The sequence below is a fragment of the Lissotriton vulgaris genome, chromosome 2_1, assembly GCF_964263255.1.
Source record: "Lissotriton vulgaris chromosome 2_1, aLisVul1.2, whole genome shotgun sequence".
In the NCBI taxonomy this organism is placed as follows: domain Eukaryota; kingdom Metazoa; phylum Chordata; class Amphibia; order Caudata; family Salamandridae; genus Lissotriton; species Lissotriton vulgaris.
This window is the reverse complement of record NC_141687.1, coordinates 685,941,978-685,963,563: the sequence shown is the minus strand read 5'-3', so window position 1 is coordinate 685,963,563 and position 21,586 is coordinate 685,941,978. Positions and strand designations below refer to the sequence as shown.

Sequence of the window (21,586 nt, the reverse complement as noted above, 5' to 3'; positions counted from 1 at the left end):
AGGTAGGAGCCTAGGTATTTAGTCCATCTGTGTGGAGGCCCATAAAGGTCGGCCATCCGGTTATTTTGAGATCCCTCGATCGCTGCCTCCTGTTGATTGTAGCTCCCACTGCCACCATGTTGGAGTCAGGCATCCCCTTCCACGAGTGTATTCTCGCCTGATTGCTGCCCTGGAAGGGAAGCTCATGAAAATCACTCACTTGTAGTGTGTCCCAGGTGGTCGGGGTTCATGCCGTGCCTGGGAGACACTAGATGTTAAGTTTAGTTGAGGGGGTGTGGGGAGGGCTGTGTGCACTCGGGTGATGTTTCCGGGCCGCAGGTGCCTGTCACTAGTCTGTGGTGATCATATGGGGACAATCTGAGCTTTTGTCGCCCCTCCAGAGTTCAGGAGCCGTTCTGCTCCAAGACGATTCAACCAACCACTATTTTTCCTGGCGGTGCCTCAGTGAAATGGAGACACTTCAGGTCACGACCGTGCCTCCCTACGGCAGCACCATGATCAGTACTGTCCGAAATACCATTGAACTAAGCGCCGTAGAGGAATTCCACCCCAGATCTCCGGAGGCAGTCAGAGTGTCCCACAAAGTGGAGCATGGGGTGGGCTTTCGCTGCCCCAGCACCGCAAGGGGGGAGGGGGGGGGGGGGTCATCAACCAACTCCTCAAAGAAGCTACCCCCAGGGGGTCAGCCGACAGGACTGCTCTATGGGGGGTTGAGGGGGACCACCACTGGAAGTTCAAGTGAAAGGTAAGCAACATCACAGTACCTGGCTCCCAGCCTCAGAGAGTGGATGCGTAGATCTCGTGGTGCCTTCGTAGCTCACTCGCGTACATGGACTCCGCAGGTCATATCGTGGATGATCAGGATCGCAGAAAGGCGGTTTTATGATCATTGAGATCAGGCAGCATACCGATAGCGGTAATTATGAGTCCGGAGGGATTTGATCGTGGCGAAGTACCGCTTTGGATATTAGATAGCGGGTCCGACATGGAGCTTCAGTTCAGAGCGGCCATCATGGTCGCTGGCTCCTCCCATCATGGCTCTCCCCCGAATGGTGGTAATAGCTGGAAAGGTAGCGGGGCAAAGCAGGTCACCTTTAGGAATATATTGGCCCCAACAATGATGTCCAAGGCACCAGTAGCACATGAATGAATGAAACAAACTCCTATTGTTTTTTAAAAGGATACCGTAAGCCACTTTATAATTCTGTGGCTTTATAAAGTGTCTGAGACTTCAGCCTTATAGGGTCACTGAACTCTATCTAGAGTGACCTGTAATATCTGAATAACATACTGTGTGTCTGTGGGCAGGGATTTTTTGCCCTAGATATTATATTGAAAAACTTTAAAAAGCCTAACAATACTTTTTTTTTAAAGTAATTGTATCAACATGGCTAGAACAAAAATAATGAATGTTTCCATATTCAACATTTATCCAGCCATTTTATCTTTAAGTACTTCTCAAAACAGATCTGCCAATTGTGATACATGCTTTAATTATTTGTGCTCAAGACCTCGAAGGTCCCATCAAAATTTCTGCTGTGCTCTGCTTTCCCTGTTCATTCTCTCTGAACTTAATTCAATTAGGAATTTGATAACTCTTAAAATGGTGATGTGTAGCTTTAAATATGCCTCTTTTTTCTGCTTGCCGTCACCCCGCATGTTGTTACAACGCGGTTGTTACAATAGCTGCGTTGTAACAATGCATACCATAAACCCACCAGTGATAATGACTTGCGGAGGGGGGCGCTGGATGTTGGAATAGTATAATTTACTATTCCAATTGCAGTCTGTGCGGACAGTAGGGAAGGGGTCATTGTAACGCCTTGCGGGGTAATGGTATGCATTGTTACAAAACGGTTGTTGTAACGACCGCATTGTAAAAACATGCGGGGTGACGGTTTAGTAATAGGGGCTGTTTACCGTAGCTTACAGAGCCCTTCATCATCAACATTTAATAAACTTAGCCAGTAAGGCCAAACTATATGGTGGCCCTTAACTGTATTCAGCAGCTGTGATATTCTGTGGCTCATGATCCCCAAAATCTATAAAACGCAAACCTTTTCTCAGTTTTCCAGAATGTGTAACCTCTTTTTTATTTTATTTCCTTTTGTGCACTAGCCTCTTTCCTTGTCAGGCTATCCATTTTTAATGAACAAATGGAGCCTGAAGACTGTTCTTTTGCACCATAACAAATAATACATATCAAGTATGTCATGAAACGGACTTGGCACAGTTGCAAAATGAGGAGTATTGGTTGAAATAGGGAGCTCAGTTTACATTCTATAAAACTTGTAAGTAAAGTTATAACTGATTTTATTTCTATTTTATTCCCAAAATAAATTGAGTATAGGGTTTTGGAAGCTCTGAACACTGGAGCACCGTTAATATGATTTTGCAAATGCTAAAAACAAGTAAAAAAAGGAATACATGGCAAGTACGGCTAACCAGGGTTGAAGGACATTACAGTGTCCAGTGGGACAGAAAAACAATGTGCATACTAGGTGGCAGTTTCAGCTTCATGAATTGTGAGGAAATCACCACGCAGTAGCAGCATGCTGACAGACACAGTCACTAATAAGGTTTAGCACTTTAGTACATCATAACTGTCACTGATAATGTGGCATTATTATTGCTTAGCGCTTTTGCACTTTGTTAGCAAAGCACTTTATGGTCATTTTACTGAGGACCCACTCTAAATACATCCCATTACTAGCGCACAAGTGCTATAATGTGTCCAGTTTCTTTGCCTTTCGGGATCCAGCATTTGTTCCTCTGTCTCCCGAGTTCACACACGACTTACTAATCTGAAATCGTTTGAGATCATGAAATCACAGTGGTTATATTGGCTGCGGATGGCTATAAATGAATGGTCCCTACTGCTGAAAGCGGCTTTGCCTCTTGATTTATGAAAGGAGGGGAGCACCTTTTAGACAGAGAAGTTGAGAACTCCTGCCTCATTGCTAGCAACCCCGAGCATTCCTTGGTATGCAGAAGTTTTTTTGGTAGAGACTCATGTCTGCATGAGTGATCCCAAAAACATATTTGAATGAAATTCTAGAAGTCAGGAAGATAAAGAGACCAAGTTAGTCTGAATAAACCCTGCAAGTACCAACAACGTTTTGTTTGTGAATGCATGGTGAGCAACATTTACGCATTATAGTTTCTTTTAATTAAGAAAGGTATCAAAAGAAAAGACAACAAGCCAAGATGTTACTCTTATGAAAGAAAGACAACTTCAGATGAGTATCACAGAGGTCCTGGAAAAGAAGGAATGCTTGTCTACCGAGATTATGTGCTGATCAGATCTCCCTTTTTCTTCTAACAGAATAAAGTTGGTTGTACCACCAATCAAGACTGCACTAGCCACTATCAGTCAGGATATCCATCCCTAATTCAGCCCCATGCTCCCAACTCACCTTGTGGAGATATCTGAATTTCAAGACAGTCTGGGTTCTAAGCGGTAAGAGGATGGTAGAGTGAATCGATGTCACCGCAGGTATTCACACAAGGCTGTATTCAAGCCTATTGTTTTTTACCCACCATGCCACACTAGACAAACGCCTACCTTATGCATATCAGTACTGACCATGCTCCTCATGGGAACAGTCTATTTGGCATTGCCATGCAAGGCCCCCTAAAGAAGAGACCACAAGCAGCTCCAGGCCGGTTTTGCCTTGATTCAGCCTTGTAAGCATCTTGACTCCTATGGCACAGGGAGAACAGGACCCTCATCTGGGTATGCCTATTGCACTTATGGCACCAACTGCAAAAAACAAGGTGATGGACTAAATGTTTCAATCAATCTCTACCACTGGCAAAGGTGATGATGGAATGCTTGAATTAATCTCAGCCACACCTGCAAGTGAAAACATCTTTCAGGTTCAGTGGTTCTGACTGTCAGGTAACAGAATGGCACAATGCGTCGTAGGTTTCAACACTGATTACAAGTGCTCAAACATTAGCAAAATATAACCTGCACCATTGCCATGATGTTTACAATTTATTTTGATACAGAATGCAATCACTATTGAGATAAGAAATAACAACAATAGCAAATACTTCTTAACTAAAATATACTATTTTTTGACGCTGGGAAAAGAAAAGCAGCATCAACTTGTCCAGACTGAAACGTATGATCCATGTGAAGGTCACATATAGATACCATATTGGGAAGATTAATCCTCTGAGATCTCTTAACATTTAACCAATTAGGTAAAGGACACAACTAAACATTATTTATTGCTAAGGAACGATTTGTATTTGCATACCTGAGGATTACTAAACCCCTAAATGTATATGTATATGTATTTATTGGCTGAGTTAAAAACGTTTTCCTAATTAAAAATCATCCACTTTAGAGTATAATTTATATTGAAACCAAGTAGCAAGGTAAAACCATTCACATTTTCAATATTTTTGACAAGCATCGAAAGTTCTACTCACACACCTAAACACGGAGCATCTACTTCCATGTTAACCTAAACTGATGGCAGATGTTGCAAGCACTATACTATGCACAACATAAAGTTATTTGTTTTGTTCTAATCTAAATCTCAATGAGGCGATAGCAAGAGTGGAAATAGAAGAAATCATGCATCTTTATAGTCGAGAATGTGGACAAAATATTGACATTTTAGTATAATTTACATGTTGACATTGGACACAGAATTGTATCTACCAATAATAGTAATAATAAGCCTTTTACATTTCCTGCATATTTCCAAGACATGTTATTACCTTTTTTTGGTCCTTGGATCCTTTGTTCTCGATAGTCGGGGTCCTGCTGTGGCACGCAGACCACCCCTCCGAAATTCAGATAGCCCCAGTTCATCAGCATGGAAATTACCTGACTGAGTTCTCCTAATTCTTTTACAATTATTGTTTGTGATGGACATTCAGATAAAAAAAAGACAAGGAACAAACATTAGATCTACAATACTACCACTTGCTCAATAATGTAATAGAAATATATAAATGTCACTGAACAAGAGATCATTGTAGGATTGATATACCTAGAGTACTGTTTTTAAAATAGATGACTCTGAATGATGTTGCCAAATCTTCAAGCTGAATAGACAGAACGTCTTTAATTAATAAGGTTGCTACAGATATGAAATATATCAAATTCACATTACTACATATGAAAATTCATACTGTCATATCCCAATCAGTATGAATAGGTAGGTGTTGTATTCCAAAAATACTACCCATCAATTAGAGAGGGCATTAATTTAAGGTCACGAAAATGCCTGCAGAATATGCTTATATTGTATTAACATCAGAAAGGTTTCATTTTTCTGTTGAAACCTAAAAAACAAATCACTGATTTAGTAAAATAGATTCACCATGGATGTTTAACGTGTGGCAACTGTGTTACTTGTAAAATTGCTTCAAAAATGCTTCAATTAAAGGAACATAATAAAGTTCTGAATTTCACACATTACCAAATCATACAAGATAGCAGTAGGTTTTAATTAAAGTCAGAACAGTTATCTAAAAAGGATGAAGAAATGTCAAACTGAACTGATTTGGGCACTCTGCATTACCTTATACTCTAATCTGATGAAGATAATCATTTCAATTAAAAGATAGTAGTACAAAGTTGTTTCTTGTCAATAATTACCATAAAGTATGTCTCGGTTTTCAAAACCCAAACACTTCAGATACATACAAATCTATTTTCATTGTGATCTTACTTTCCCCAGAATTTTTTGATGCCCTTAGGACTTCTCCGGATTTCTGTAAAAACAGGTGACTGTGGACTTGACCCATTTCCAGAAGATAGAGGTGAGAGCTCGCCTGAGCTAATCGATGCCCCCACTTGACCTTCTGTTTCTCCTGCAGGAAGAACAATGTGTTATAAGAGCTGGTTAGAGAAGCTCATATACAATTGTTTAAACATAAAGTACATTTTGAAATATAAACATAACAAAGTCACTTTTGTGGAAATCCTCTAAGATTACTTACAACCATTTCAGCAAAGAGCAGCGTATGGAAACTTAGAACCAACAAGTGTTGCATTGGAGACTCGTTTCGCATATAGGATGGCTAACAGTGAATAACGGGATGTTTTTCACCTTGTGGGTCTTAGTGACTTAAAATAAACAATCAGAGTGAAGGCAGAGCAGCCTGGAATACCTTTATGATCTAACAACAGTGGGTAACCACTTTTGTTAACCATTGTTGCAACATCATAGCAGAGAATTACTAGATTTAGACTCTGATATTCAAGCAAGTGGAGCTTTGTGAGAGCCATGCATAACAAATGTGTAATCAACTGTGAAACCTGGCAGCAGCAAGTAGTGAACCACAGACAATTATTCATAGCTGTGTAATCAAAAACAGAATACAGCTTTTGAAGCTCATTGATGTACATTGACATGCAGACTTATGCTTCCTGGTCACATGCTGTGTATAGGTTCCAGTTACACTTTGTTCAGGGAGTCAACAAATAGACCATCAGCTGATGCTCTAATGTGTGGGACATTGAATACTGGCAATAGATTGGTGTCCTGGACCAATGGTATCATGATTACCATAAGAGTAGCTGTTTCTCTTTCGAATATCCAGCTAACTTTTATGACAAAACTGCTGGCAGATACACCAAGCAAATAAGCCACATAAGGTGGCAGAATTATTAAAACCAAATCTTTTATATTCGAAGTTATGGAAGGTATCTTCTTGGTCATATTACACATCAGCCCTAGAAGATGCTTTCAGACAAAGATTCTTAGAGGACGGGGTCTCATATTATCCCTTACCATGATTATTAGCAAGGTTATTTGAAAGGTTTGGCAGCAAAGATTGTGTGTAGAAGATGAGACACAGCCACATGTGATGAAATACATCCTCCTGCCAAGAGTGACCTTGCAAATTCAATTCAGCAGATCAAAAACATGTGGGCTTGGAAAATGTGCAACATCCTTCTTTCCATACAAAACATACAAGCATGTTGAACATGAACATTATGGACAACATTTAAGAATCAGGCAAAAGAAATTACCCAGTGAACTTCGCATTACATAATGTGCTTATTGATATCGAGAAGCCCAGACAAATTATGTAGGGCTGCAATATGCTAGACTATGTAATGATCTATGAGGTACACTGGCATTCATATCTGAAAGCCAAAAGTTGTCATCATATACTCTGATAACGTAGTGCATTTGTGTGGAGAGATATTGGTATTGGCTAAACAAATCCTTAAGAGTAGCAAATGGACCAGCTGAAGGGTAACACAATATTGACTAATAGCTAAATGAATTCAGCAAATTAGATATACAATTACTGTAAATGTAAGATGCTAATCGTGACAGTGGTTGGCCATCTCATTTATAAATGCTTTCTTAGTCAATGCGATAGATTGTCTTCTGTGCAAGTTAGTTTTATTGATTGAGCTCATATAATAGGCTTTTTCTTTGCCCTCCAATGTACCCTATGTTTCTTATTGCCCCGTGCTGTGCTTTGTGTGCTCTGTTGTGTGTATTTAAATGTGGAATATTTCTAAATGTAATAAAGAATAATTTTTGTTCAATGCAGTTCTTTAAAAATGATTAATACAAGAAGTGCATTGTTTAGAAACCCAATTACCCAGCCTAGGATTTTAAAACATATATCAAGAACTGCGTGGTTTCAGAGAGAAGCTAGATATGTAACTGAGTTAACATAATTTAGTAACACATTCCTTAATGACAACACATATTGATCGAACAACAGTGAATGCTTGGGTATAACAGTGAACATGATTAATGCCATCAACATAATATTTACCACCTATTTAAGCAAGATGGCTTCTCAAAGTCAGGAACACTTGTAAGCGTGTATTTGAAAAAGACCCATTTTAGCAAGTAGAAAGTAAGTGACAGATGGCATTTGTAAGCCACTAACGTGTGCATTCGTTAAAGGTATAGTCCATAGTAGGTAAATAAATACAAATACTTTTTTCTGTGGGACATGACAAAATTCTCCCTAGCCCTACCCATGACCTCAAAATATATTGTGAAAAGTGGTTTGTCTCTATCTCTGAAAGCGAGAATTGAAGTTACATACCTCTCTTCTCAAATACAAAGGTCATAATAGTTCTACAGCACTTTTCTCTGGACAAATTAATGAAGTAGGAAAAAAAATTGGAAAGTTGCAACAATCAAAATTGGAGAATATGTAAAATTTCAGGTGATCAATGGAAAACAAAAGGCTTGTATTCCGCGAACCTAGTGGGAAACCTATCTTGGTGCTTAGATTACATTTAGAGCCTTCAGTACATACTGCAGTTTACTCAGGTTGGTGTGCACTCACTTACGGATTATGTTTAGAGGCTACTCCCAAACATCAACTCTCAGAATGCACAAACGTTTGGCAGGAAGCACAACATGTGTATTTAGGTAATACATAACGGTTATGTTCTTTATGCAGGCTTAGAGGCCAGGAGGCGTAGAAGATCTCACTGTTTTTCTATAAGAGCTCATGAACCAAGACATTACTCCAACAACCTCCCAAAAATAGGCCTAAGCAGTTGGTGATTGAGATCAAAGGGTGAAGAATAACTGAATGATAAAATGTGAGCCAAGAGTGCAACAGTGGCTTGCCAGCATTTTCAAGAAAGTTAGATCTGGATGTTGTATGCTCAGTTTGTGGATAATGAGACTATGAGCTTTGGAACACTCTAATTACAACGCAAAAATCAGGGCTTTGATGGGTTTTGAACACTCTGAGGAAGGCTAGTCCATGACATGCACTGTATTCAACACTGCATCAAATAACTGCAGTCTCTACATAAGGCATAACGTTGAATATAGCTGCATCAAAGGTTAGGCTGGTGTCTGCTTAAAGAAAGACTTGGGTCTCACAAAGATGTAGAATTTAAGGAGTACCCAGATGAGGTATAAATAAATATGAATGCATTGATGAAGCAGGGTACCCGTCAATATATATTTACGCCTTTATAATACACCTCGACCAACAACAGCCATTAGACCACTTGACACAGAACAATAGCCTTACATCAAAATGGGGGGGAAAGGTAACACAGGCAATCTAGGAAATCATAATACATTATTATTATTATGTTTCTTACATATACATGTAGAGGCAATAATAGTGTAATTCTTCATGGTGTAACACAAAGGTTTAAAACAATCTATGTCAAGTTAATTGTAAGTTAGGAGCTTTCTGAGCAAGTGCACCTTGAGTTGTTTTCTGAAATTGGCAAGTTGAGTTAGATTTCTTCATTTGGGGCTGAGGCTTCTACAGAAAATTATAGCTTTTGGCCAATTTAGATTTTGAATTCTGGAGCTTCCAGTAGCAGGGAGCTTTGGTGAGGGACAGTTTCCCCTTCCTCGACCCCCTGAAGACCGAATTCTCCCTCCTACAAATTCCGCCCACAAAAATAAAATTAACCCATCCATTATGTGCACGCGGAACCTCAATGTCTTCTTTTCCACACCCTCTCCCTCTGCAAAATCATTAGGAGTCAGAATCTCAGCTCATTGGAAATGTTGACCCTCCACAAATTGTCTGGGCCACATCTGAGGGTCATACTGGGTTGAGATGTGGAAATATGCTTGTAAGTTAAAACCTCAAAATGTTTTTCAACAGCCTCTGCATGTGTTGATATTGTTAGACTTGACCCTCTCCGTAGGGTCATCTCCCAATCTTTTGCCTTCGTCCCTCCTGTTGTCTGAACCCGTTTTTGCTAGCTTTTACAATTCTGTGCACTTTACCACTGCTAACCAGTGCTATAGTGCTTTTGCTCTGCCCTTTAAACATGGTGAAATGGGCTTACACCCTATAGGCACAATTAATTTACTTGTACTTAAGTAGCTATTTTAAACATGTCCCAGGCTCGCCATTGCAGCCTGTGTGTGTGATTTTAAACAATCATCTTGACTTGGCAAAATAAACCTAAGATCTTACTTTCCTTTTAATGCATGTATGTCAGCTCTAGGTAAAGCCTGAAACAGCCCATTGGGTGGGGTGCAGTGCATTAAAAAAGTTGGACACGAATCTTTAACATCTCCCTGTAGTAAAAACTCTTAAATTCATGTTTAACTACTGCAAGGCTATCATTGGGTTACCTTATTACACTTAAAAAGTTATAACTTTCAAATGAGAGCAGGTAAGAATACAGAGATTGGTGTCTAAAGAATTCCAATTTAAAAAGCTCCTTAATGGCACAGTCAGATTTTAAATCCAAATTCTGAAAATGACAGTTTTAGAACATTGGCTGTCTCTTTTTCCAAACATTTGGTGCTTGCAGCCTGTATCCTGGGTCACTGACTAGGTGTAGCAAGCAAGTGGTCTTTGTGTATTACTTCCAGGCAGCGAGACAAAGGGAAATAGGTTTTGGCAGAATGGGCCATCTCTGATTTGATGGGGAGCAGAGCTGACACCTACCCCACCTGCAAATCGCAAAGGCTCTGCCTCAGCGCACTCACAAAGGGTTTCACACCAGTCTATTGACCCCCAGACAAGCTGGGGCCAGGCAGGGAGAAAGGAAATTCCTCTAGAATATTCTCCTGCTTAAAGCAGGCACGTAGCATAAATATTGGACCCTCAGGCTCAACTCATCTGTACACTCTTGGATCTGTGGATACTACATACAGAAGTAGGACACTCTACTGCAGTGCTGCATGAAGCCTGTCCTGTTTGCCTAGTAGGAAGACTGGGCCTGCATACTTCATCGCAGGCTGAAGTGACTCCAAGGGTCAGCTGACTGACCTCCTCTTATGAGGTACAGAGACATAAGCTCCAGAAGACTCTCTGTAACTGTTCAGTTGACCTGCTGCCTGGACCTGCAACTAGATCTGCAACAGGGACTGTCTGAGCCCTGCTGGCCTATGGTGGAATGAATTCCTGAGCCTCAAGAGCTTCCCCTCCAAGAAAGGGAGAAATCTTGAAGCTCTGGGCTGTTTTCAAACGTGAATGTGCCAGTTTGCGCCAAGATCTTGCCGCCATCGCAAAGGTCCAGTGGGCCCGACTCTTGGCACTTCAGGAACAACGCGAGCTCTGCAATTCACGCTACAGCATCTACAACACACAGTGATCGCCAATGCGAATTTACAGCAACGACCATAGACGACGGCTGACAGGATCTTCATGCTTTAGACTCGACCATCCGCAACGCACAGCCTGCTCTTCGTGCGGCAACAGTGACCATCCATGGCGCTCTCCTTGCTCTTCACGGACTCCTCCTCTGTGAACAAAACTCTTTGGGTGGACTTCAGAAGTTAACTTTTTCAGTGAGACTAAGTTGGTCCCTGTATTTGGCCCACACTCCTTTGTGGAGGGACTGAACTTGTGACACTCACCCGGTCTTGTTCGACCAGATAACCTTGAGTGATGTTTGGGCATTTAGACGCTATACTTACCTGAAATTTTGTAAATTGCATCTCTCCGGATCTACTGATTGGATTTTTGTTATACATGTCTGAAATAATTCATAATATTGAAATCTATTATTCTAAATTTGTGTGGGGGGGGGGTTCTTGTATTGTGTTTTCTTTTTATTTCTGTGCTGCATAAATACTTTACACATTGCCTCTAAATTAAGCCTCACTGCTTTTGTGCCAAACTACCAAAGGGGTAAGCACAGGTTAATTTGGGGCTTGCTTGAATCTCACCCTGACAACAATTGCGGGTTCTGCTTCAGTAGGGTTTTACCCTCCCTCCTTCAAACAGTTTCCCAATTTCCTACAGTTATCAAATGAGCAATGAACACTGAATGATATTGAACAAGCTAAACTAGGTTTAAGATGTCTCCTCTTACTCTTTGATCAGTGGTATACTCTGATGGGTATAAAAGGTTTTGAACCTCTTACAAGGATTCTTGAAATGAACCAATGACTGAAAGAAGTGCGTAAATAATTGCCTTATGCTAATTAAGGCTGCCTAATGAATGAAGGAATAATTTATTTGCATGGTTACTTAAAACCATTACAATAAAACAAAGTGAAAAAGAACATTACATTTTTTTAAAAGATAAGCATTTTAAAAGGTAGATGGTGTAATTAAAATCTAAGGGTCTAAAAATCAAAGGTCTTTAAGTCCAAGATAGCTTATCGAACTCATCCAACAGTTGTACATGCTCCAATTGAGCTAAACAGTTATTACAAGGTGGTAGATAACCTCGGCGCAGGTGCTTGCCTGATCACTTAACGGGGTGTGTCCATCAGCTTCGTAAGAGTCAGTTGTACAAATTTGCCGAACATAGCCATATACTTCACTATGTCCAGTGTGTACAGTTGATGGACTGCCTCCTTTAAAGTTCGAGTCGCCAGTTGTAGCAAGATGGGCCTAAGGTAAAGTCTGCGAGCTAAGCGCAAGGCCGGGCAGCAAAATAGGATGTGGGCCAAAGACTCACGTTTGTATTTGCAGAGCCGGCACTCCATGATCGGCATTCTTGTCGACCCGGTGGAGTATACTTCTTTAAGGGGAAGATGGTGTAGTCTGAAAGCCAAGATCCTGTGTAAGGCTGGTCTCCCCAAGGCATGCGTAAGATGAAGTTTGGGGTTATACTCTGTGTGTGGTAAGCTTTGGGACTAGTGGAAGCCTCTTGTTGCCAGCGATTCCATGTCCAAGTTGCGCGAGCAAAGACAAACTTGTTTTTTTAATTAAGGCTGACTAAAGAGCAACACTAATGACAAACAGGGAACAGATGCATCCGAACCTGAGCTTTAGAATCCTTCAGTTTATTCAATTTTTCCATCTAATGTTATGTGTATAACAGCATACCTCGGTTTGAGGAATGACATCTGCCTATGGTTTTCCTTCTATTGTTGAACCTCCAGATGTGTGACATCTGCTATAAATTGGGGTCTATTGTCGTATCTGCTCTGCTAAACTGGGATGCCATTCACTTTACAGTACATCACTTCATGTCTAGGCATGTCTGATATCCAAAAATGTACGTAAAGCTTAGTGGAAACTGGTGATCTCTCATGAGGAAAAAAAATGGGACTGTAAATAATTTATTGCATAGTCATGTCTGAATACCTAAATCACAAAGTTTAAGTACTTTCGTCTGGGAAAATCAAATATGATTGCTGAATTAGCTCATTGAATTTTTAAGCAATAAGAACAAAAATATTGCTTGCCTTTTACATCCACTGTGAAATAATGCATGCTGTAAATAAACCTCCTGGTCTTCACAGAAATTCAGTATGCACACGCAAATGGCCACAGCTGACATCTGCCATTAAATAGACTTTAATGGTATTGTGCACTATATTCTTGAGGCAGGCAAAAAATGTTGTCATGGATTTTCCTGCCCTGAAAAATATAAATAAATGTATCTGAAATCTCCTTAGGCCATTTCCAGGTACAGGGGGAGCCATTTCTCTGAGCACAGCCACAGGAGCACTTGGATGCTGGTCTGCTGCATAGAGCCTATTTCTCTGATGGGAATCTCTACTCCAGAAGTGCCTTGACTGGAAAGATGACATGACTGTCAAACAAGAGTGATCGACTGACAATTTACAAGAATTCCTAGTACATGTAAGTGCTACTTGGGAGATTTTGTAGACCTAAGCTACTTTCAGATAGATCAAACAACTACTTCTAAGAGGCACGTGGTGACAGCAACAAGAGCTATCAGAAAAATCTTATTTGGTTTATTGAATGATCGTTGCTGTTTTGTAAAAACAAATAAACCATCTTTTTGTGTACTGGAAGACCACGTGTGGCTCATAGATTGCCTGAATGCCACAAAGCTGTACAAGGGGGAACCTTGAATATGGAAGCCCTTGATTGTACAGCCTGAAAAAATACATTTATTTGGCAGACCTAAGTAGATGGATGGACCAGAAAGTAATATAAGAACCGATTGAGACAAAAGTCCATCCCACAATCCTCCATCTCACATATCACATTTTCCATCACAAAACCACTCCCCCCAACTGAGATCTTTACAGAAAATGTCTGGAAGTCACTGAGGAACCTCACCCATTCTTTCTGATGTTCTGGGGCCCTGTCCGTATGCAGCCAATGCCTTTGTTGATGATATTTCCACTCTACAATTATATTACTAAATACGAACAGGGAGGATGCTAAGATCATGTTTCATATTTTCTATTAGCTGTGACCGTTTCTCCACCGATTTTCAATAGTAACATTTTTATCTTTTTGCCTTTATTTTGAATGCCTCAACTGTTTTTCTATATATTTACTTATTGTATTATTCTTTTATTTCAACTGTGAGGACATTAACACCTCTATGCACTACCTAGAGGGGATTGGCTTGATGCTCAGGTTAAGTTCAACATGAGAAGGTAAGGTCTCCCTTTGTGAATCTAGCTTGCCTTAGTGGGACATTAATTATGGACATTCTGTTATTATTCTCTGAACAGCCAGCTTCTCTTTTCTCAGTGGCTGGTAATACAAGTCCATTAGACAAATGGACAGAGATTAAATATACATATCAAATTTAGAGGAGGAGTTGCACAGAGTGCGGTGCCCAAAAAAGGTGAAAAAGTGCTTTTCGAGCCTTAACCACTTGTATTCCTTTTTGATTTGCTTTGATGAAAGAAACCGGAAACTACTTTTAAGAATTCGGCCTCACTGCGACTAATGTCAGAAGTCTTACAGAACTGAGACCCTAGAGTGGTGGGTTGGAGTTTAGGTCAAGCAGCAGTAGTACTAAGCCCAACGCAAAATAATGTTATGGATTCAAATACATTTTGCCACAAAAGGACACATCCCAGTGAATCATTAGATATACTGTCTTTGAGATATTACGGATCAAAAAAGTCAGTTCAGAGATGGCCAGGAATAATAAATAATGCAGAGAGTTGGGGCACAAACTGTGTGTGTGCCTTCTTATTAGCAGCCTTGGCTTTTGTTATCCATGGTAACATGATCTGATTCATTTTACTGATATATGTTATCCTGTAGCGTACTCACTTGAACAAACTTTCTTAGCCACCATTTAAAAGCTGCATCCAGGAAAAAATACAATTCCATAGTATTCCAAGTAGAGTGGTGTGGCTCACTGGTTAGGGGCGGCAGACCCGTAAGCAGAGAACGGCCCGGGACCGGTGTTCAATTCCCGACGCGGCAGGGTTGTGGACCAGGGTCAAAAACAGACTCGATAATTCTCGCCTCTGTGCCTACTCTAACCAGGGAACACACTCGGCAACTCTGGGCATTAAGCTTGCCTCATCTCTACAACGGCCCCCCACAGACGCCGGGGATGCCTGGTTTCCCCTTGGAGATGCCCAGAAAGGGACCATCTCACAGGGAAAACCAGGACGGGTTCCCCAGCGGTATTCAGCGCCAGGATACTCCATGGAGTCGCAGTGCGCTTTACAAGTACACCCTCATTTACATTTACATAGTTACATGAATGATCAATAAAATATTTTTAAATAGTGTATTGCCACTTTTATACCTGTTAACTATTTGAATTGACACTAAAGCTAGCTTTCATTTGGCTTAAGCTCAAACCTTTAACACAGTTTTATACTACAAATCCATCATCTCAAAATTTTGGCTACACTTGGCACTGTGATAATATTCTTAATAGTGGAAGTAAAAGCAGATTCGGCAATCTTGATGAAGAAAATATTCCTCAAAGACTTACTGTACACTATTGTCTTGTGAATTCAAGACATCAGTTGCCAAGAGCAGAATGTTAAAAATATACATGTATCTCTACAACTTTGTTTTAAGAGAGACTATGGTAGATATACTCCAGGGTGGTAAAGTACTTTTCCAAACAAGAATTACACTCAGACACAAATCACCACAGTGTGTTTATTTGAATAGTGTACGGCCTACTATTTGGCATTTGTATAGATTTTACCCACACAACAGTACTCTACAAGCACACAACATTGTTATTGTTGCAAGTGCATCTTGATTTTCTGTTTGCTGTTCTCATTGCTATTACATTTGTGAGAAGTATAGTTGAGGGACAAATATAGTTGAATTGTAAATAAAGTCTCATGTATTCCACGACTAACCATATAAATTGCATTTGGTAATCTTGTAACAGCAAAGGTCAACCATCTTAACCATGTTCTATTTTATACACCATTTTAATTATGAATGGTACATACTGGTAAATTATATTCCAAATGTTTGTATTCCCTCTAACAAAGTCAAATAGTTGCTATGGGGTGGACCCGTAATCATTGTCAAACATCTGCCACAGCCAGTGGATGCTGAATAGACCACAGTGGTATTCCAGTACAAATGGTACAGATCCAGGCAGGTCAGCTACAGACACTGGTATAATGCAAAAGAGGCATTTTTGCAATCGACACTGGCAAGCATCTTGTGGGAAGCTGAGTAAAGATTGAATTTGGGATTGATAAAATCTGATGTGTGGAGCAGGAAGCCACATTCCACAATACTGAAGTACTTTCCACTTCATGTTGCTCAGTGTGAAACATGGAACTAAGGTACCTGCACTGAGGGGAAGAGCAAGATGTATTTATTTATTTTAGGAGCTTTATATAGTGCTGGCCAGACCAGAATGTATCCACCGCAGGGCACTATTAGTGGGACATTAAGGCTTCTGCGTCCACCACCCTTGACTTTATATCCTTTCTCCCCGCAGGAGGCCGAGTTGAAGTCAACAGGCGCACAACGGGAATACTGCCAGACGTCCATGCATTAAGGATCCACCTCGCGCTGAGACTGTCAAAACGCCCTGAGCCAGCATATAATCTTTTTTTACCGGGCTGCGTTTTTTTGTTTGCGTGGTTTCATAGGGATGCGGAGTAGAGTGTTGGTGCTCCTGAGGTTCCTGGTCTGGCCGGCCTTTTTGAGTTTGGAGGCCAGGTAGTCTGGTTTCCCTGTGTGCAGGGCTTGGTGCGTGAGGCAGGCAGTTCTGAAGCTGGTACGCATTTCAACCGGGAGCTATTTTAGTTTTCGGAGTGCAGGTGAGATATGATCATATTTCTTAATTCCGGTGACCATTCTGGCTGCTGCGTTGAGGTTTGTTCTAAGGGGAGCTAAGTGGGATTTTGTTGAGATGCAGACCCTTTACTAATGCATGGTCAGTATTGATGTGGTTGGGGATTTAATGCACAAACTTGAGAAGTATCATCTGGTCAAGCCAGCAAATAGGAAAAGCACGGATAAGAAAGCAACATGTGCAAATAAAACATGTCTTTTAGTAGTAGAGCAAAAATCTTAAATTGTGTGTGCCTGAGTGAGTGTTTGTGCTTATACATATGTGAGAAATTATTAGAAATTATTAGAAAGTAATTCCTTCACAATGGATTTATGCACATACCATCAAACCTAATTATGTATATTAGAAAGATATATAGATTCTTTTTAATGAGAGTCAGGTAAGCAACATTCCGTAATGACAGTGCAAGTGCTGTGTTAGGACTGATGCTCTTCGGTTGTATGTTCTTACAACGCATTCCGTTGCAACCCATGTCTTTACCACGCATGCATTACAATGGAATGGTATTTCAATGCATAACCTTTTCCTCGAATTCTTCCGTGGTGATGTCATAAGTTTTTAAGAGGAAACAAAAGTTTCTTTCCGTTTCCTCTTAAACAACGCCGATTGCCTGCATATCCCGACGTGACTTCAGGTGAGATTTATTTTGAAGGGGGAAAACCCCCAAGCCCCCTTTTTTAAATTTTTTAACCTGTAGCACATATGCCTTTACTACATACCTCGTAGTAAAGGTATGCGTGGTAACCACGCATGCGTTGTAATGCATGCGTGGTTAAGGTATTCGTGGAAACGGCCGCGTTGTAATGGCCGTTTCCCATGCTCTTCAATCTTATGTACTTCAGTCTAGGAAACAAAAAGGGTCTTGGCTCCTAAACTCAGCAAGGCTGAGCCAATGTAAACTATAACAGAACAACACACTTGCCAGTGCTGAGGAAATGATTTACACAAACTATTGCAATGGTGTACATGACAATAACATGGACACTAGCTTTATAAATTGCAACTTTTTAATTATTCTTTTTTATCTTGTATCTATTCAGTTATGCATCTTTTTTGTGCATGGGAATACAAAACATTCTATGTACATATATCTACACACAACCATGAAATACAAATAAACAAATAATACGGTATGTACAGTGAGTTCACAACTAACATGCAACACATTCGTGGCCGTCCATTCATACAAAACAATCAAACAAACAAACTGGTCCCAGTGTCAAAATAAACTTTTTGTTCAATGAAAGAATCGTCCGTTCTTTGCTTTATCTAGCATTCAATTGTACAAATTGTAAAACAAGCAAAAAAGTCTTTCTACTGGTTTCGCAAGATTATTTCAACTGAAACAGGGGAATGACCCGGGACCTGGTCGGTCGACGCGTTTCGAACCCTGTAGCTGGCAGGGTTCTCCTCAGGACCAAACAACAACTACAAAAAGAAAGGAAACAATCATGACTATGATGATCCTAAGAGCTCGACACCTCGTTCGCAACCTAGCCGCTATCAGACTACCTTTAACGTTGGGTCATGGCTCCAACCGGTAATTGTATTCCAAACAGTGTAAAGAGTGATTTGGGGAGGGTGGAACTGAAACAAGTAGGAAAAACGAACAATAAGTGTGCTGCATTTAAAGACATACATGCTCGTCATGCTCTGTTTCACTCGTGTTATGTTGTATATGCGCTTACCTGCGCGGTTAGAAAATGGGGGAATACTCCCAGGGGTCTGGTTCATAAGTTAATAAGTCGTTTCTGTGAAAACAATTGGAGAGCGTGTGTTAACGCTGTCCATCTGGCATTTCCATAAAGTTTTAGGGAGGACTTTTGTATTCGGATGGTGTGCTTCTTACCGTTAGTGGAGCTCCGCATCCATTCTCAGAGTTAAACGCTTCTTTGCTGGCGGGGAGGCTTCCTCCGTGAGTGCGGCTCTAAACCAAATAGTGTGTATCTGCAATAAACGAGAATGGAAGCGTGTGTCAGCGCTTACCGTTCAGCGTTTCATTCTGCAATAATCGGGATTGACAGGGGTCCCATCTGTTGCCCATTCTCACCGTTAGTCATGCTCTGTATTAGTCGTAGAAGTGGACCGCTTCTCGCGCTGTTCACTCCAGCCCTTTCGGTCTGTTGTGGCTGGGAGTGCAAACTCTCTCTTCCTGTTTGTGGGAATGGCTACAGGTGAAAGGATTGTGGGTGATGTAGTCCGTACTGCGAGAAATCGACAAACTTACGTAGTGGGTTTGTAAATTTCGGACATTTCGTTAAGTCCAGTTACTGTGGTGTTAAACTTCATTATTAGCATGGCTTCCCTCTGGTTTAGCCTTGCCTCGATATTGCCCCCTCGTGGGTCGTTCTCAATTTTGGACATCACCGTCCATTTGAACTTGGTTTTTTCATGTTTCCTGGCTAGCCAGTGATTAACTAGTGGTGCATTTTCCACTTCTCTCCGGAGTCTAGATTTATGTTGGGTAATGCGATGCCTGACTTCTTGGGTTGTTCTTCCTATGTATAACATAGGGCATGGACACATTACGGCATACACGACATTTCTGGTTTTACAATTGGTAAAACTGTCATGCTTCCAGTTAATGTTGTTGAAGGAAAAAACTGACTCTTCTATCGTTTCTTCACAGCAGACACATGTTCCGCATTTGTGGTGCCCAGTCGTTGGGGGAAAACCGAATAGGCTTCTTATACTTGGGCTTTTCTCAATGGGCAAAGCGGCTCTCACAACATGGTTGGCCACACTTTTGTCTTTTTTATGTGCGAATAAGGGGGGTGTTTTGAAGTCCTCGTGTAAGTCCTTTATTAGATGCCAGTTTGATGTCATCAGTTTCTTCAATTGATTAGTAGCCGGGCAGAACGTCGATACACAGACTAGTCGCTTCTGTTCCACTTTAGGCTTGTTTTGTAAAAGGGATTCACGCGGTGTCCACCACGCCCTTTTCAATGAGGTTTTTAGTATTTTGTTGGGGTATCCTCGTTGGAGGAGTCTTTCTTTGAGTTGGTTGGCATGGTCAAAGTCGTCCTCTTTACGTGAACAATTCCTACGCACCCTGAGGAATTGTCCAAACGGTAGGTTCTGTCTGAGGCTGCGTGGGTGGTTGCTCGAGTGGAAGTGCTGGATGATGTGCAACTGAACTTTATGTCATTACTTCGTGAATTCAGCCAGTTTACAGTTTACAAACTGATTTAGGGTTTCGGGGCTGCCGGTCCAAATGAGGAATACATCGTCGATGATATATGAGATACATCGACGATGTATTCCTCATTTGGACCGGCAGCCCCGAAACCCTAAATCAGTTTGTAAACTGGCTGAATTCACGAAGTAATGACATAAAGTTCAGTTGCACATCATCCAGCACTTCCATCACTTTTTTGGATGTCAAAATTGAACCTTTTGAGGGAGGCCTTGTTACCACTCTCTTTAGAAAAACGACAGATAGGAATAAAGATAGGAATAAAGCATTACTATACTCGAGCAACCACCCACGCAGCCTCAGACAGAACCTACCGTTCGGACAATTCCTCAGGGTGCGTAGGAATTGTTCACGTAAAGAGGACTACTTTGACCATGCCAACCAACTCAAAGAAATACTCCTCCAACGAGGATACCCCAACAAAATACTAAAAACCTCATTGAAAAGGGCGTGGTGGACACCGCGTGAATCCCTTTTACAAAACAAGCCTAAAGTGGAACAGAATCGACTAGTCTGTGTATCGACGTTCTGCCCGGCTACTAATCAATTGAAGAAACTGATGACATCAAACTGGCATCTAATAAAGGACTTACACGAGGACTTCAAAACACCCCCCCTTATACGCACATAAAAAAGACAAAAGTGTGGCCAACCATGTATAAGAAGCCTATTCGGTTTTCCCCCAACGACTGGGCACCACAAATGCGGAACATGTGTCTGCTGTGAAGAAACGATAGAAGAGTCAGTTTTTTCCTTCAACAACATTAACTGGAAACATGACAGTTTTACCAATTGTAAAACCAGAAACGTCGTGTATGCCGTAATGTGTCCATGCCCTATGTTATACATAGGAAGAACAACCCAAGAAGTCAGGCATCGCATTACCCAACATAAATCTAGACTCCGGAGAGAAGTGGAAAATGCACCACTAGTTAATCACGGGCTAGCCAGGAAACATGAAAAAACCAAGTTCAAATGGACGGTGATGTCCAAAATTGAGAACGACCCGCAAGGGGGCAATATCGAGGCAAGGCTAAACCAGAGGGAAGCCATGCTAATAATGAAGTTTAACACCGCAGTAACTGGACTCAACGAAATGTCCGAAATTTACAAACCCACTACGTAAGTTTGTCGATTTCTCGCAGTACGGACTACATCACCCACAATCCTTTCACCTGTAGCCATTCCCACAAACAGGAAGAGAGAGTTTGCACTCCCAGCCACAACAGACCGAAAGGGCTGGAGTGAACAGCGCGAGAAGCGTTCCACTTCTACGACTAATACAGAGCATGACTAACGGTGAGAATGGGCAACAGATGGGACCCCTGTCAATCCCGATTATTGCAGAACGAAACGCTGAATGGTAAGCGCTGACACACGCTTCCATTCTTGTTTATTGCAGATACACGCTATTTGGTTTAGAGCCGCACTCACGGAGGAAGCCTCCCCGCCAGCAAAGAAGCGTTTAACTCTGA

The 21,586-nt window shown here is 41.1% G+C and overlaps 1 protein-coding gene across 25 annotated transcripts in view; it reads right to left on the bottom strand.

Moving 5' to 3' along the window:
* PPFIBP2 (PPFIB scaffold protein 2) overlaps nt 1–21,586 on the bottom strand; it is a 1,093,831-nt gene that overhangs the window by 47,048 nt on the left and 1,025,197 nt on the right. For all 25 annotated transcript variants that reach the window (XM_086955895.1, XM_086955898.1, XM_086955897.1 and 22 more), the window contains 2 exons: nt 5,697–5,838; nt 4,738–4,866 (listed from right to left, as the gene is read on the bottom strand). In XM_086955895.1, coding sequence (XP_086812021.1) covers nt 4,738–4,866; nt 5,697–5,838 — 271 coding nt within the window. The remainder of the gene's footprint in view (nt 1–4,737; nt 4,867–5,696; nt 5,839–21,586) is intronic.